Here is a 15,190-nt window from a genome sequence, read left to right on the forward strand (position 1 = left end):
CGTGAAAAAGCAGATATTGTATTGTTGCAGGAGACGCATCTTACTGGAGAACACTCTCAACTATGAGGTAAGCGCTTTCCTCACACTTTTTTTGCTTCTGCTCCATGTAAAAAGAGGGGAATGGCGATTCTGATTTCTAACAACGTTCCCTTTGTCCTCTCTAAATGCGTGCCAGATGTAGATGGAAGGTACCTCATATTGGTGGGTTCCATAGGGGCAGAACAAATTACTTTAGTTAATCTATATGCTCCCAACACGGGTCAAAGCTTGTTCTTTACCAAATTATTCAAACGGATAGAAAAATTCATTCTAGGCAATTTGATAATCAGTGGACAGTTTAATTCTGTGTTAGACCCCACTGTAGACAAATCTGCTACACGGAAGTTAAAACATTCACCTGAAGTCATTTGCACCTCATTTAATCTTTGCAAAGATCTAACGAGGCTGGCAGTTTTGGATACGTGGAGTCTTAAAACTCGACAGCTATAGACTACACAAATTTTTATGGTCACCACCAAATTTATTCTCGCATTGACATAATCTTTGTATCAAGATCACATGCTTCCAGGGTAGCGACGGCAGGTATAACACCCTTTTCATGGACAGAGCATGCGGGGCCTTACATTTTCATAGATACATTTTCGTCCCAACAAAGATCCCGCTCGTGGAGTTTGGATGATGACATGTTATTGGACTCCTCTTTTGTTGAGGATGTTAAGTCTGCCATATCGGAGTACTTTGACTTTATTTTGACTAATGAGGTGTTGAGGGGGATTATCTGGGAAGCACACAAAGCAACACTTAGGTGTAAATTTATTAGTAGGGCAGCGTTTCAAAAGAAACAAGCCCAAAGAGAAATTTCCCAACTCGAAAATGCACCTCTACTGATTCAGATCAATTCTCTGAGGGGCAGACTTAATACCATTCTCTCTCGCAAATCTGCTAATATTTGAAAAAGCTCCAACAAAAATATTATGATAAAGTGGACAAGGCTGATTCTGTCTTAGCTAGTAAACTTAGACAAAAGTGGGCATCTGGTTTGATTGCAAAAATAGAGGAACGCAGTTCCGAAGCGATTACCTACAACTCTATGCGCATAGTTTTAGAATTTCAAGCATATTATGAGAAGTTATATAACTTATCTAACTCCCTTCCTCCTCATGACCTATCTTCTATTCCCTCTCTGTCCTCTCTTTTCTCTAACTAATTATTTCCTCTCTTAAGTAACCAACAGGTGTTAGACTTAAATGGAAATGTAATGGAAGAGGATATTCAGGATGGTTTTACACCTCAATACTATAAGAAATTTGCTGCCATTCTCACTCCCTTCTTAATTTTTTTTTATAAGGACCTTCTAGATGGTGCCTCCCTTGACCCTTTAATCTCCTTGGCCAGCATAGTTGCAATCCCCAAGCCCGGCAGAGAACTAGTCTCTAACTATAGACCTATCTCTCTAAACGAGGATATGAAAATCTACACAAAAGTATTAGTGAATAGACTGGGTCCTTTACTTCCCTTCTTGGTCCATCCAGACCAGGTCGGTTTTATAACCGGTCGACAAGCGTGTGACAATACCCGCCGTACAATTGACATAATACATGCAATTCACAAACAAAAATTACCAGCACTGGTTTTGGGGTTGAATGCTGAAAAAGCTTTCGATCGGATTCAATGGTCCTTCATGTTTCATACTCTCCAATCTATTGGGATACAAGATCAGTTCCTACAGGGTAATAAAGCTTTGTATGACAAACCCGGTGCAGCTGTGTTGGCCAACGGGGGAGCATCCCCTCCATTTCAGATATCTAATGGGACCCGACAGGGATGCCCTTTATCCCCTCTTATTTTCGCCCTCTCTATTGAACCTTTGGCTGCGCGTATTCGGGCTAACCCACATATAAAGGGTGTTAGAATAGGGACTAAAGAATATAAAATCACCCTTTACGCAGACGACATCCTACTTACCATCTCAGACCCACTTCATTCTTTGACCCATCTTTTTCAAGAAATTAAAGATTATGGAGCCCTCTCGGGTTATAAGATTAATACAGGAAAGGCTGAGGTTCTCAATTTCTATATTCCTCAAACTGTTAAAGACTCACTAGAGCATTCTTTCAATCTTCATTGGAATAGACCAGTGGTTCTCAAACTCGGTCCTCAGGACCCTACACAGTGCATGTTTTGCAGATAACCCAGCAGGTGCACAGATGTATTAATTACTCACTGACACATTTTAAAAGGTCCACAGGTGGAGCTAATTATTTCACTTGCGATTCTGTGAGGAGACCTGCAAAACATGTACTGTGTGGGGTCCTGAGGACCGAGTTTGAGAACCTGTGGAATAGACTTTATCTTTCCTATCTAGGGGTATCCATAACCAAGAATTACTCGTAACTTTACCAGGCTAACTATCCAAAATTGCTAGCTCAACTTCAGAAGGATCTTGAGGACTGGAGAAGGTACCATATTTCTTGGATAGGGCGAATTAATGCCATTAAAATTAATTTACTATCAAGACTACTTTACCTATTTCAAACATTACCAATTCGTGTTCCCCCCTGTGTCTTCAAGGGACTCCAACGTAATGTAATGTCATTTATTTGGTCAAAGTAGAAGCCCAGAGTGAAGCGCTCAGTGATTCAAAGGGACACTTCCGAGGGTGGCCTGGGTGGCCCTAATCTAAAATCCTATTACTTGGCACAGTGCATCCTTTGGAATAGGCCTAATTCTGAAAGAATGTGGGTTGAGATAGAATCAAATGACCTCAATTTACAACACCATATCCTCCCTATTATGGATACCTAGAACGTCCAGTCCTAAAACAATTATTGGTTACCCAGTTGTTTCACATACGTTAGATGTGTGGGATATTGCGAATAGCCAAGTTAACTTAGCCCATTGCTCCTAGTCCTCTAATTCCACTGTTTGATAATCCTCGTTTTCGACCAGGATGCTTCGCTTCTTCTGTCAATTGTTGGTCAAATGGCGGAGTCAGACTACTTAACGACATTACTCAAAATTCATCTTTCCCCACATTTGCGGACCTACAAATTAAACACTCTATCCCTCATAAATCTTTTTATCAATATTTACAGATTAGACACTTTCACTCTGCGGTTTCTTCTCAACTATGTGCTAGACCTCTGTCTTCAGTAGAAAACTTAGCGTTTTGTAAAGCCTCCACTAAAAGGCTTATATCTACCCTATCCTCTTTATTATCTCCCATATCTACAGGGTCTAAAGATTCTCATGAACAGGCGTGGGAAGCCAATCTGGGGGAAACAGTAGATGAGGACGATTGGTCCACAATTTATTCTAGAGTGGCCTCTAGTTCTATGTGTGTAAGATTGAAGGAGAACGCCTATAAACTCTTCTACAGGTGGTATTATGTCCCAACTAGACTTAACAAAATGAATCCTGAGATCTCCCCATTGTGTTGGAGTTGTAAGAATATGGACGGCACGTTCCTACATATATGGTGGACATGTCCAATTTTAATTCCCTTGTGGCGGGAGATAGCGATATTGGCTTCTGCAGTCTTATATATCCCTATTCCTTTTAAGGCCAACTATTTCCTTTTATCAATGGCTATTCCTGAGACTATGCGTCACCAAAATAAATTATTCACTCACATGGTCCTTGCAGCTAGATGTTGCAATGGCGGTCCTCAGAACTTCCCAAATTAGACGAGATCATAGCTAAAATATGGCATATTTATTTGATGGAACACGTTACTAGTATACTGAAGAACTCTTCTCTGTCAAGTTTGGAGCCCTTGGACCTCCTTTTTTAATATTCCACTCGGTTTTACTTAAGGTGGTAGCACACTCCCCAGCGTATATTGGACCAGTTTAATGCCCCCTAGGTGACTGAATTTTTCGCTTGGAATTTAGTTTGACCAGTCAGATTGATTCTTCCCCTTCCTTTCCCTTCCTTGCCTTTTGTTTTCTTCATTCTTCACCCTTTCTTTTCTCTTCTCTGGACCTGTTATTGTTTGAGTTTTAATTTCTCTACTGACTCCTTTTTCTTTAATTGCTTTTTATAACATTAAAAAACAAAGTGTAGACATAATGGAGTTTCATCAACAATTTTTTTTATTAGTTTTGATATATTTTCTGATCTGTGTTCAACTGGCCCACTTGGATGCTCTAAGTTTGCTTTGTTATAAGCTGTTTGTTCACATTTTCGATGGCCTCTGTGTAGATTGTTTGTGTTTTCATTCATGTCCATGTCTTCTCACTAATAAAATGTATATTTAAAAAATAAAATAAATAAACTCTATAATTTTCATGGAGTATTAATAATGTTCTTAGTACATGTTTGGTCAAAAATGGATGACCATCTACCATGTCAAGGTCAACCATATCAGATGGCTCCCTATCATCTCTAATACACATTATATTAATTATTCAGGTTCTACCTATAATAGTGCTGAATTTATTGTGTACTATTATATGCCTATCCCATCATTGTCTTTGGTTATTTCAACATTCCCATTCTCCAAACTACTCTTCTACATCAGCCTTTCACAGTTCATTGCCATATTCTACACATTGGGTTGGCCACTATCTTGATCATGTTTTATCTAAACTATGTTTAGGTTTTGAATTCTTTAACATTCCTTTCCGTCTTCCAGATGATTACTATATCACCTGCTAGCACTCTCCACTATTTTAAGCCCTCTGCTGTCAAACTCTACCAAGCCTCTACAGTTCTACTGTATTTCTGTTTTCTCCTCTCTTGATCTTACAGTACCAGATCTTAACCAAACCTTAGTAAGAGCGGCTTCAACTACTCTTTACTCTCAACCTTGGCCAAGATCTCAGCCATGGCATTCTAATGAAATATGATGCCTTCAACCCCTTTCAAGCAATGTAGAAGGTCATTAGCAACAGTCTTGTATTTCAAACGACTTCTTTAATATAATGTTACAGTATATAAAACTTTTATTGAAATGCTTTGGACACAGCCAAGAAAAATAAAACTTCAATGTCTCACCACTGCACTGATTTGTAACCCAATCTCCTTTTTGATACTTTAGACTCTTTTTTTAGTCCTCCCAAACCAACCCTCAAAATCCATCAATGACCATCAAATCCTTATTTCTACTTCAAGGACAAGATTGGTAACTCAATAAACAAACTACTTTTCCTTAATGCTTATTGCAGGATAAACTAATGTCTCTCTCTCTCCACTTTCAGCTCTTCCATGATAATTGACCATGATTATTGTTCTGTGATGCAAGCTCTCTTTCATATTACCATCCCACCTCTCAAAACCCATGACCTTCCAAGCTTTTTGAGAGGCTTGCCTACACTTGACTCACCTGCTTGTATCCTCCCACTAGCTATAGTTCTACCCTCTCCAGTCTGACATTCATTCTCAATACTTCACAGAGACTACACTGATAAAGCTGGAGAATGAGTTGACTGCTAAAGTTAATGGCCATTGCTAACTTCTCATTTCCGATACGGCATTTAACACTGTTGACCACTCTCTTCTCAAACACTGCATTCCCTAGGTTTTCAGGACACTGTCCTCTCCTGGTTCTCATACTACTTATCATATCACTCTGTAATTGTTTGTTTCTCAGGTTCTACCTGCTCTCTGCTTCATCTATCAGTTGGAGTACCACAGGGTTTTACCCTAGTCCCTAAGCTCTCATCAATCTATAGAAAATATCTTAGAAAATGAAAAACTTTTTTCAAAATTCAGTGATTGATGCATCAAGCAGAGGGAAGTGGAGAAGCTGTCCTTGTCAACCAATCAGCATCTACTTTACCTATCATTTTATAGAGTGTACTTGATAAATGCTAACTCAAAGCTGATTGGTTGATATGGGCAACTTCTCCCAATGTCAACTTCTCTACTCTTTTCACTGCTTGAGATGCTAACCCTTTAGTACTATCTCTATGCACATGACACCCAAATGTATCTATCCTCTCCAGATCTATCACCTCATTTGCTGGGCCAATGTCTTTCTACCATTTCATCTGAGGTGTCTTCTTGCCACATCAAATGCAAAACAGGTTAAGTATCCCATATCCAAATATTCCGAAATACGGAATATTTCGAAATACGGATTTGTTTGAAGTGAGACTGAGATAGTGAAACCTTTGTTTTTTGATGGCTCAATGTACACAAACTTTGTTTAATGCACAAAATTATTAAACATATTGTATTAAATGACCTTCAGACTGTGTGTATAAGGTGTATTTGAAATATTAATGAATTCTATGAATGTAGACACACTTTGTTTAATGCAAAAAGTTATTAAAAATATTGACTGAAAATTACCTTCAGACTGTGTGTATAAGGTGTATATGAAACATAAATGCATTCTGTGCTTAGACTTGGGTCCCTTCACCACGGCCCTCATTCCGAGTTGTTTGCTCGCAAGGCGATTTTAGCAGTATTGCACACGCTAAGCCGCCGCCTACTGGGAGTGAATCTTAGCTTCTTAAAATTGCGAACGAAAGATTCGCAATATTGCGATTACAAACTTCTTAGCAGTTTCAGAGTAGCTTCAGACTTACTCGGCATCTGCGATCAGTTCAGTGCTTGTCGTTCCTGGTTTGACGTCACAAACACACCCAGCGTTCGCCCAGACACTCCCCCGTTTCTCCAGCCACTCCCGCGTTTTTTCCGGAAACGGTAGCGTTTTTTCCCACACGCCCTTAAAACGGCCTGTTTCCGCCCAGTAACACCCATTTTCTGTCAATCACACTACGATCGCCGGAGCGAAGAAAAAGCCGTGAGTAAAAATACTATCTTCATAGCAAATTTACTTGGCGCAGTCGCAGTGCGGATATTGTGCATGCGCACTAAGCGGAAATTCACTGCGATGCGAAGAAATTTACAGAGCGAACGACTCGGAATGAGGGCCCATGATATCTCATTATGGTATGCAATTATTCCATAATATGGAAAAAGCCGATATCCAAAATACTTCTGGTCCCGAGCATTTTGGATAAGGGATACTCAAGCTGTATTTCAAAAACTGAGCTAAAGATGTTCCAACCATCAGAATCTATCTTCTGTACCTGACATATCTATCTCGGTTGATAAACCGTCCATTTTGGGGCCTGATTCTAAGTCACATGGCTGTAGTTGTGGGCAGCCAATGAAACTTGTTTTACTACTTTATGCGATTGTCCGTTCAGCTAATGCGGGTGATAGTGCGTGTGCAAATAGAAACCAGTGCTCATCAATTTTCCGCCTACAGCCACAATCTCCGTCATTATTCAATTCAACTTTATTGTCATCAACAATTCACTTCCATGAACAGTCAACAAAATTAATCACATCTGCAATCAGCAAGTCATAAAAGAGCATAAAAGAACATCACAACCCTAACCAGTTTACATCAAGGACAGTGAAAACAATTTAACATGTTTATCGCTCCCGAGGAAAAAAATAGATTTCAATAGACTAGTGTGACATCAAATAAATCTATGGGCCTAATTCAGACCTGATCGCACAGCAGCCGGTTATCAAATGACTGCGCATGCGTATGGATCGTAATGCGCAGATGCGTGGCAAAACTGCAAAAATCCTGCATCTTTTTTGATCAATAGGCGAATGCAGGCTGATTGACAAGAAGCGAGTGTTTGGTGGTGGTAACTGGCCGTTTTCTGGGAGTGTCTGGAAAAACACAGGCATTCCCAAGTGTTTTCAGGGCAGGTGTGTAACGTCAGCTCCGGCCCCATCAGCCTGATTCTTTCGCACTGTAGGAGTAAGTTCTGGGCTACGCACAGACTGGAAAAATCATTAGATGGTGCGTTGCGAACGGATTTGCAGCTTACCAGCATTTGCAAAACTTTTCGTACGGCGTACGCAGACTTGCACGCTGCGTTTTATTTTCTCTGTCTGGGCGGCGACTTGCAGAGGAGCGATCAGGTCTGCATAAGGCCCCGTATCATTTATTTGATGGCAACATAGCAAACACTTCATGATTCCTTGTATACTTGGCACTTTATTAAAAAGCCAACAGATGGAGCGACGATCATCTTGGCTTCTCTGCTGCGCCTAGGCACACCATGGTTTATTAGCATAAACCCTTCATCTATTGTTTTCAGCTGCAACACAATACAGAGAGAACGATACATCAGGGGATTAAGTCATTACAGCAGGGGATTAAGGGGGTCATTCCAAGTTGATCGCAGCCAGCAACTTTTTGCTGCTGCTGCGATCAACTATTCCCTGCCTATGGGGGAGTGTATTTTAGCATAGCAGGGCTGTGATCGCTTGTGCAACCATGCTATGCTTAAAAAGTTTCCTGCAAAACAAGACCAGCCCTGCAGCTACTTACCCTGTGTGATGGATCCAGCGATGAAGGTCCCGGTACTGACGTTAGACATCTGCCCTCCTTTCGCCTGGACACGCCTGCTTTCTTCTTACCACTCCCCGAAAAACGGCCTCCAATGGTGAATATGTGCCCCGGAACGCCTCTCCGCTGTCAATCTTCTTCCGTCCAGCGCAATGTCTTTTTTTTTCGCTGGGCACTCCGTTGCCTGGCGACCTCCGTCGCTGGGCAACGACGCTCAAGCGCAACGCGCGGGCCACGCATGCGCTGTTCTGACCCATTCGCACCGCAGAGAAGAACAGCTGCGTGTGAACGGGTCGTAATGACCCCCTAAATCCGACTGCCTTGGCTCAGTTAATCCCATTAAAGGCCAAGATAAAGATGTCTCCATCTTATTTTCATATAACTCCTGCATACTAGGTACATGTAAACCAATCACTTTACCATCTGACTTCACCACCCTTTCAAAAAACTAACACTCTGCTGTTGTGCAGTTACCAAACCACACAACAATCCCATAAATTAAAACACTTTCAACAACAACAAAATAAAAATTCTCTAAAATATCTCTGCACAGTCCTGAGGCACTTCCAGTCCTGAGGCACGCAGGAAAATGTCAAATTTTACTTCTTTTATTGTGCTTAGTAGAGATATTTGCAGCCGCCCTTTTTAGGCGTCAGAGATCTATCATAAACAAGTGTCCCTTTCTTGCACATATGACACATGTTTTGCAACCATCCATTTCCCACCCCGAAATGGCCTATTTCGTAGAAATAGAGAACTGGCTAAATTGCGTCCGAATAATACGAACATACTGTATGCAAAAAATACGTAAAGTCACTTCTGCATGCGCTGTGTTCAAAACTAACCATTTGTGTCTGTGAAGAGAGATTCGTGGGACCCAGACTCAGTCCCTTGGTGTCATCCTTGCCTCAGAACTGTCCTTTGTTCCTCACATCTACATTATAGCCAATTCTCATTGCATGCATCTAATAAATATTTTCAAGATATGCATGTACAAGGAGTGTGCAATAAGCTTTCGGATGTGCAGTGCATAGGGAGAGTAGACACAATTTGACTGTTTGGTTGTGAACTGTAATCTCTGACTAAAGTTCTTGTGAAATGTCAAGGCACAGTACTGTATATAAACAACATTGCAGACTGAAGAAGTCAGCATGAACACTTGTTCAAAAACTCGTTATGGAGCTCAACAGAGACCACTGAAGAGCCATGATCATCTAAGACTACAAGAGTGGTCTGTGACAGCAGGAGCGCTTTGACCGACTGTGAGCTGCTTTTAGAGAGGAAGCACAGTCCCGAACCACTATATTTGAGTGGTTTGCAGAATTTCAGCATGGGAGACAGTCCCTGGAAGCAAAGCGCACTGCGGCCAATCTGTAGCCGCCATCACGGAGGACAATGTTGCTGCTGTGTGGGACATACTTGAGTTGGACACCAGGATGACCCCAGCTCAGTTACAGAAGATAGTCATCTCACCGGGATACATCCACTTTATACACCAAGAAAAGTTTGGCCTGAGCAAGATTTCTGCATGCTGGCTGCCCCATCAACTCACTCAAAAGACTCAGGCGACTTGGCACCGCAATATGCTGGCCAGGTTTGAAGGCAGTTGCTCAAACTCTTTCTGGAAGATCATCACTGGCTATGAATGCTTGATCTACAGCCCAGTTGATCCCAGTTGGAGGTGCACTGCAACAGAAGTTCCGATGTGAGTGCAGGTGGTAGCTGTTTTTGTGGCCAAGACTGGTCATGTAGCTACTATACCACTCATGACATCATCACTAGGGACTGGTACACTAACCAACACCTGCTGCAAGTGCTGGAAGCCATTTCCAGATGCCATCCAAGAACTTGCATTTGTTGTGTCCTTCTCCATCATGACAAAGCACATGAAAGTCCAGGAAAGTGGATGATTTTCTGGCCCATAAATACATTTAGGCGCTTGGTACAGTCCAGACCTGACCCTCTGCAACTTCTTTGTGTTCCCAAAATCAAGTGAAAGATGTGTGGGATTCGTTTTGAGTCAGTGGAAGCTGCAGTGGAGACCTTCATCCAGCGTGTAGAAAACATACCTGCTTTGGGGTGGTCCAGTTGCTTCACCAAGTGGTTTGAGCGCATGCAACTTTGCATAGATTCCTCTGTTGAATACTTTGAAAAATGTAATGTTCACTTTGTAAAGAATATACTTTTTGTGCATCCGAAAACTTATTGCACACCCCCGCAATCTCACACAAGACACTTTTATAAATGCACTCATTATATCCTGTATTCATTATTACAATGTTCTTGTTACTGGTCTTTCCCATACCAGACTTTCACTCCTACAAGGGCGTAACTACGATAGGTGGGTGCAGCTGCTATGGCTGAGCTGTACCTTTAAAATGTCAACGAACATGGACTCTGGACATGTAGATGGATTATGGACTTGTTCATTAGGGGACTACCGCTATGTTATTATTATTATTATTATTATTATTATCCTTTATTTATATGGTGCTACATGGGATCCGCAGCGCCCAAATACAGAGTACATAAACAAATAAGCAAAACATGAAAATAGTGACTTACAGTTCAAGTCAATATAGGACAAGTACAGGGTATATAAATATATCTGCATCAGCAGACAGCACTGGGCACAGAAAACTCAGGAACTTGGTGCCGTCCAAGGGAGTATTAAAAAGAAAATAGGTTAAGCAAAAGACGGAAAAGCACATGAGGGAAGAGGGCCCTGCTCGTGAGAGCTTACATTCTAAAGGGGAGGGGCACACAGACAAGGGTGACAAAGATGGGTTAGAAAGTCAGCGTGGGCCACAGAGGCCTTAGTATGAGAGACAGCTGGGTTTGGTTAAGAAGTAAGTCTTGAGAGCCCATTTGAAGTTTTGTAGAGAGGTGGAGAAGGGTAGAGGTAGAGAATTTCAGAGAAAGGGAGCAGCATGTGCAAAATCTTGGAGGTAGGAGTGGGAGGAGGAAATCAGTAGGCAGGAAAGTTGGCGTGCATTAGCAGAGCGAAGAGGACAGGCAGGAGAGTAAAGGGAGATAAGAACAGAGACGTAACTGGGAGAGGAGTGGGTAAGGGCTTTGTAAGTGAATGTGAGAAGCTTTATATGGATTCTGAAGGGGAAGGGGAGCCAGTGAAGGGCTTGTAAGAGAGGGGAGGTGGATGTAGTATGTTTGGTGAGGAAGATGAGCTGGGCAGCAGCATCAAGTATAGATTGGAGTGGATAGAGGCATTTGTCAGGGATGCCAGATAGGAGAAGATTACAGTAGTCCAGTCTAGAGATGACCAGTGAGTGGATAAGAATCTTAAGGCCCGTATTCACGGGCAGATGTGGGAGAGATGTGTGCTGAGCGAACCGCTCAGCACACATCTCTCCCACCGCTTAGCACAGCGTGATGTGTGCTAAGCGTGCAGGGGGCACTCATTTCACCCAGCGGGTGAAATGAGCGACCTGCTAGATTGGCCTGCATGCAGGCCAATCTAGCACCAGCGATAGCGATGCGCGGGGCTGCGCATCACTATCGCTGTGGGAGGTACACACTGACTGATCATGCTTAAAATCTAAGCAATCTAGTCAGATTGCTTAGATTATCGCTCCGTGAGTACCCCCCTTTAGTGGCATCATGGGTGAGAAAGTGTCTGATCCTGGAAATATTTTTTAGATGCAAATGATAGGTTTGTAAGAGATACTTGGATTTATCAGAAAGGGGGTCACTGCAGACTTTTGTGAGGGCAGTTTCAGTGGAGTGAAGAGGACGAAAGCCAGACTGGAATGGTTTAAGCAGGGAGTGGGAGGAAAGAAAGGCACAAAGGAGGTTGTAAACGATACGCTCAAGGAATTTGGAGGTAAAAGGGAGGAGCGAGATGGGTCGATAGTTGGAGTTAGTATGTGGATAAAGGGTAGGTTTCTTAAGAATAGGAGATATGAGTGCATGCTTGAAGGCAGAGGGGACAATGTCTGATGAGAGGGAGAGATTGAGGAGGTGTTCAATATGGGAACAGGCAGAAAGAGAGAGGGCTACGGGGGAGGCGGGAGGGGATAGGGTTAGTTGATGAGGTGGAGGGAGGGCGAACGGATGAGGGCAATAACTTCCTCACCAAATACATGGAAGAAAGATGTTGGAGTTGGTAAAAGGGATGGGTAGGGGTGGTAAGGAGGTGGCTGGTTGTTGATGGTTTGGTGGGATGTGATGTCCTGGTGTATGGAGTCAATTTTGGATGTAAAGTATGTGGCAAAGTCAAGAGCAGAGAGTTAGGAGGAGAGACGAAGTGGAGGTGGGCAGAGGAGGGACTTGAGAGTGGCAAAGAGGTGCTGGGGGTTGGAGGACTGGGAGGAGATGAGGTTTTCAAAGTATGACTGCTTAGCAAGGGAAAGGGCAGCACTGAAGGATGAGAGCATAAGTTTGAAATGTAGGAAGTCTGCTTTAGAGGGTGATTTCCTCCACTGTCACTCGGCAGTACGTAAGCATTTTTGCAGATATCTGCTGCATTTGGTGTGCCAGGTTTGAGGTGTTGATCTATGAGGGTGAATAATGGTCAGTCGAGTGGCAGAGTCAATAGCAGAGGTAAGGAAAGCATTGTATAGGGAAGTGGCTTGTTCACGGCATGAGAGACATTATTGGAGAGAGAAGTGTGTTGAGCCAGGAGGATATGGAAATGGTGTCGATAGCCTCAATGTTACGTTAAGTGATAGTAGACCAAGAAGGTAGAGATGCAGTAGAAAATAGAGATAAGGTAAAGGAGAGCAGGTCATGGTCAGAGAGGGAAATTGGGAGTTGGAGAAATCAGAAATATCACAGCGGTGAGTGAAGACCATATCCAGTGAGCTCCCATTCACATGGGAGGGGGAAGAGGTCCACTGGGAGAGACCAAGCGAAGATGTAAGGTTAAGGAGTTTAGAGGCAGGAGATTTTGTGGGGCTATCGATTGGGATGTTGAAATCACCTAAGATAGTGTGTATGAGTGAATGTCAGAAGAGAGGAAGTGAAGATGCCAGGAAGCAAAGTTGTCAAGGAATTTGGAGGGTATGCCAGGGGGGCAGTAAATGACAGCTACTCGAAGATGAATAGGTAGGAAGAGGCATATAGCATGGACCTCAAATGTAGAGAATGTAAGGGATGGTTCTGGGGGTATGAGTTGGTAGGAGTAGCTAGAGGGTAAAAGGACCCCAACATGACTGCCTTAGCGACTCCCGTGTCGGGGGTTGTATGAGAATGTGAGTCCCCCAGCAGAGAGAACAGCAGGAGAAGTGGTGTCAGAAGGAGTAATGCAGGTTTCTGTAATGGCAAGGAGATGCAGGGAGTTGGAGATGAAAAAGTCATTGGTGGGGACCGGTTTGTGCAACAAACAGATCAGGCATTTCATAAAGCACAGGATAGGAGGTGTTAAAGAGATGCAAATGAGATTGTCAGGGTTGCTGTAGCGTTGAGGTGATATTAATTTGGATGGAAGGGATAAAGCGGGTGTAGCGCTGGTGCAGGCTTCCAAGCTAGGAGGGGAAACTATGTTAGTGTGGACATGTAGAAATATAGCACGTATATAGAAGTTTGCTCTCCTGACAGATGCAATAATATTACTAAGCACATGCATTTATGTAATTAAACAGACACATAACGGTTTAATTTGTTGACGATGAACAAGAGCAAAGTGACGGAATTTATTCTCATGGGTCTTACAGACAAAACTGAACTCTACATCCCTCTGTTCATCGTATTTCTTCACGTATACATAACCACGGTATTGGGAAATGTTGGCATTATAACTGTGAGCAGTTTGGACACACGTCTTCACAAGCCCATGTACCTGTTTTTGAGCAACCTATCATTTGTGGACCTTATCTACTCTACATCTGTCACCCCTAAAATGCTGAGAGACTTTTTTTCTGGAAACAAAGCCATCTCTTTCATCGGTTGTGCTCTGCAGATGTATGTTTTTGTCTCCTTTGCCACAGTTGAATGTCTTCTTCTGGGAGTGATGGCCTACGACCGTTATGTGGCCATCTGTAACCCACTGCTGTACAGTGTTGTCATGAGCACCATCATCTGTCTCCAGCTTGTGACTGCGGCATACCTTGGAGGCTTACTGACGGCTTTGGTACACACAAGTTTCGTGTTCCACCTCGATTTCTGCCGATCCAACGTCATCAATCATTTCTTCTGTGACATCCCACCACTTTTCAAGTTGTCCTGCTCCGATATCTCTGTGAATATCGCTGTTATTTTTATTTTGGGAGGTTTAGTCACGCTGACCTGCCTTGTAATTATTCTTGTATCATACACCTACATAGTGCTGACCATTCTGAGAATCCGTTCAGCTCAGGGCAGATATAAAGCCTTTAGCACGTGTGCCTCTCACATGACAGCGGTCACCATCTTCTACGGAACAGTTATTTTCATGTATTTCCGTCCATCTACTAGTTACGCCCTACATCAGGATCGAGTGGCTTCTGTCTTCTACAGTATACTTATACCTATGCTAAATCCTATGATTTACAGTCTAAGGAATACAGAGGTTAAGGGAGCGTTAAAGAGTTTGTTGAAACACCTTAAATGCTAAAAACTCATACAGTAACTGGCAATAGGAGGCGCACTGTAACACAATTGTCATTTAAAATGATTTGGACTTGCCCAGTGTTATTTTTGAACAATTTCTGTAAAGGAATGGGAATTATCAATTTTTTTATGATATATAAAGTAATGAAGGAAAAAAAGTGAAATGACTTCAATAAATCCAAGTTATTCGCCCAATATTGCCAATACTTTCATACAGTACAGATGAGTCCATGTTTATCTTGACCTTTAATAGGATTAATTGAGACTGGGCAGTCGGACTTAATACCCTGCTGTAATGACTTAATCCCCTGCTGT

General features: G+C 42.5%; 1 protein-coding gene across 1 annotated transcript; it reads left to right on the top strand.

Annotated features, from left to right (window-relative positions):
- The first annotated feature begins 13,952 nt into the window (after positions 1 to 13,952).
- On the top strand, positions 13,953 to 14,879 carry LOC135057433 (olfactory receptor 8U9-like). The gene has a single exon (XM_063963327.1). It carries the CDS (start codon positions 13,956 to 13,958, stop codon positions 14,877 to 14,879), a length of 924 nt encoding a protein of 307 aa, XP_063819397.1. The 5' UTR covers positions 13,953 to 13,955.
- Positions 14,880 to 15,190: the final 311 nt, after the last annotated feature.

This window comes from Pseudophryne corroboree, chromosome 3 (genome assembly GCF_028390025.1).
Source record: "Pseudophryne corroboree isolate aPseCor3 chromosome 3, aPseCor3.hap2, whole genome shotgun sequence".
NCBI classification, from domain to species: Eukaryota; Metazoa; Chordata; class Amphibia; order Anura; family Myobatrachidae; genus Pseudophryne; species Pseudophryne corroboree.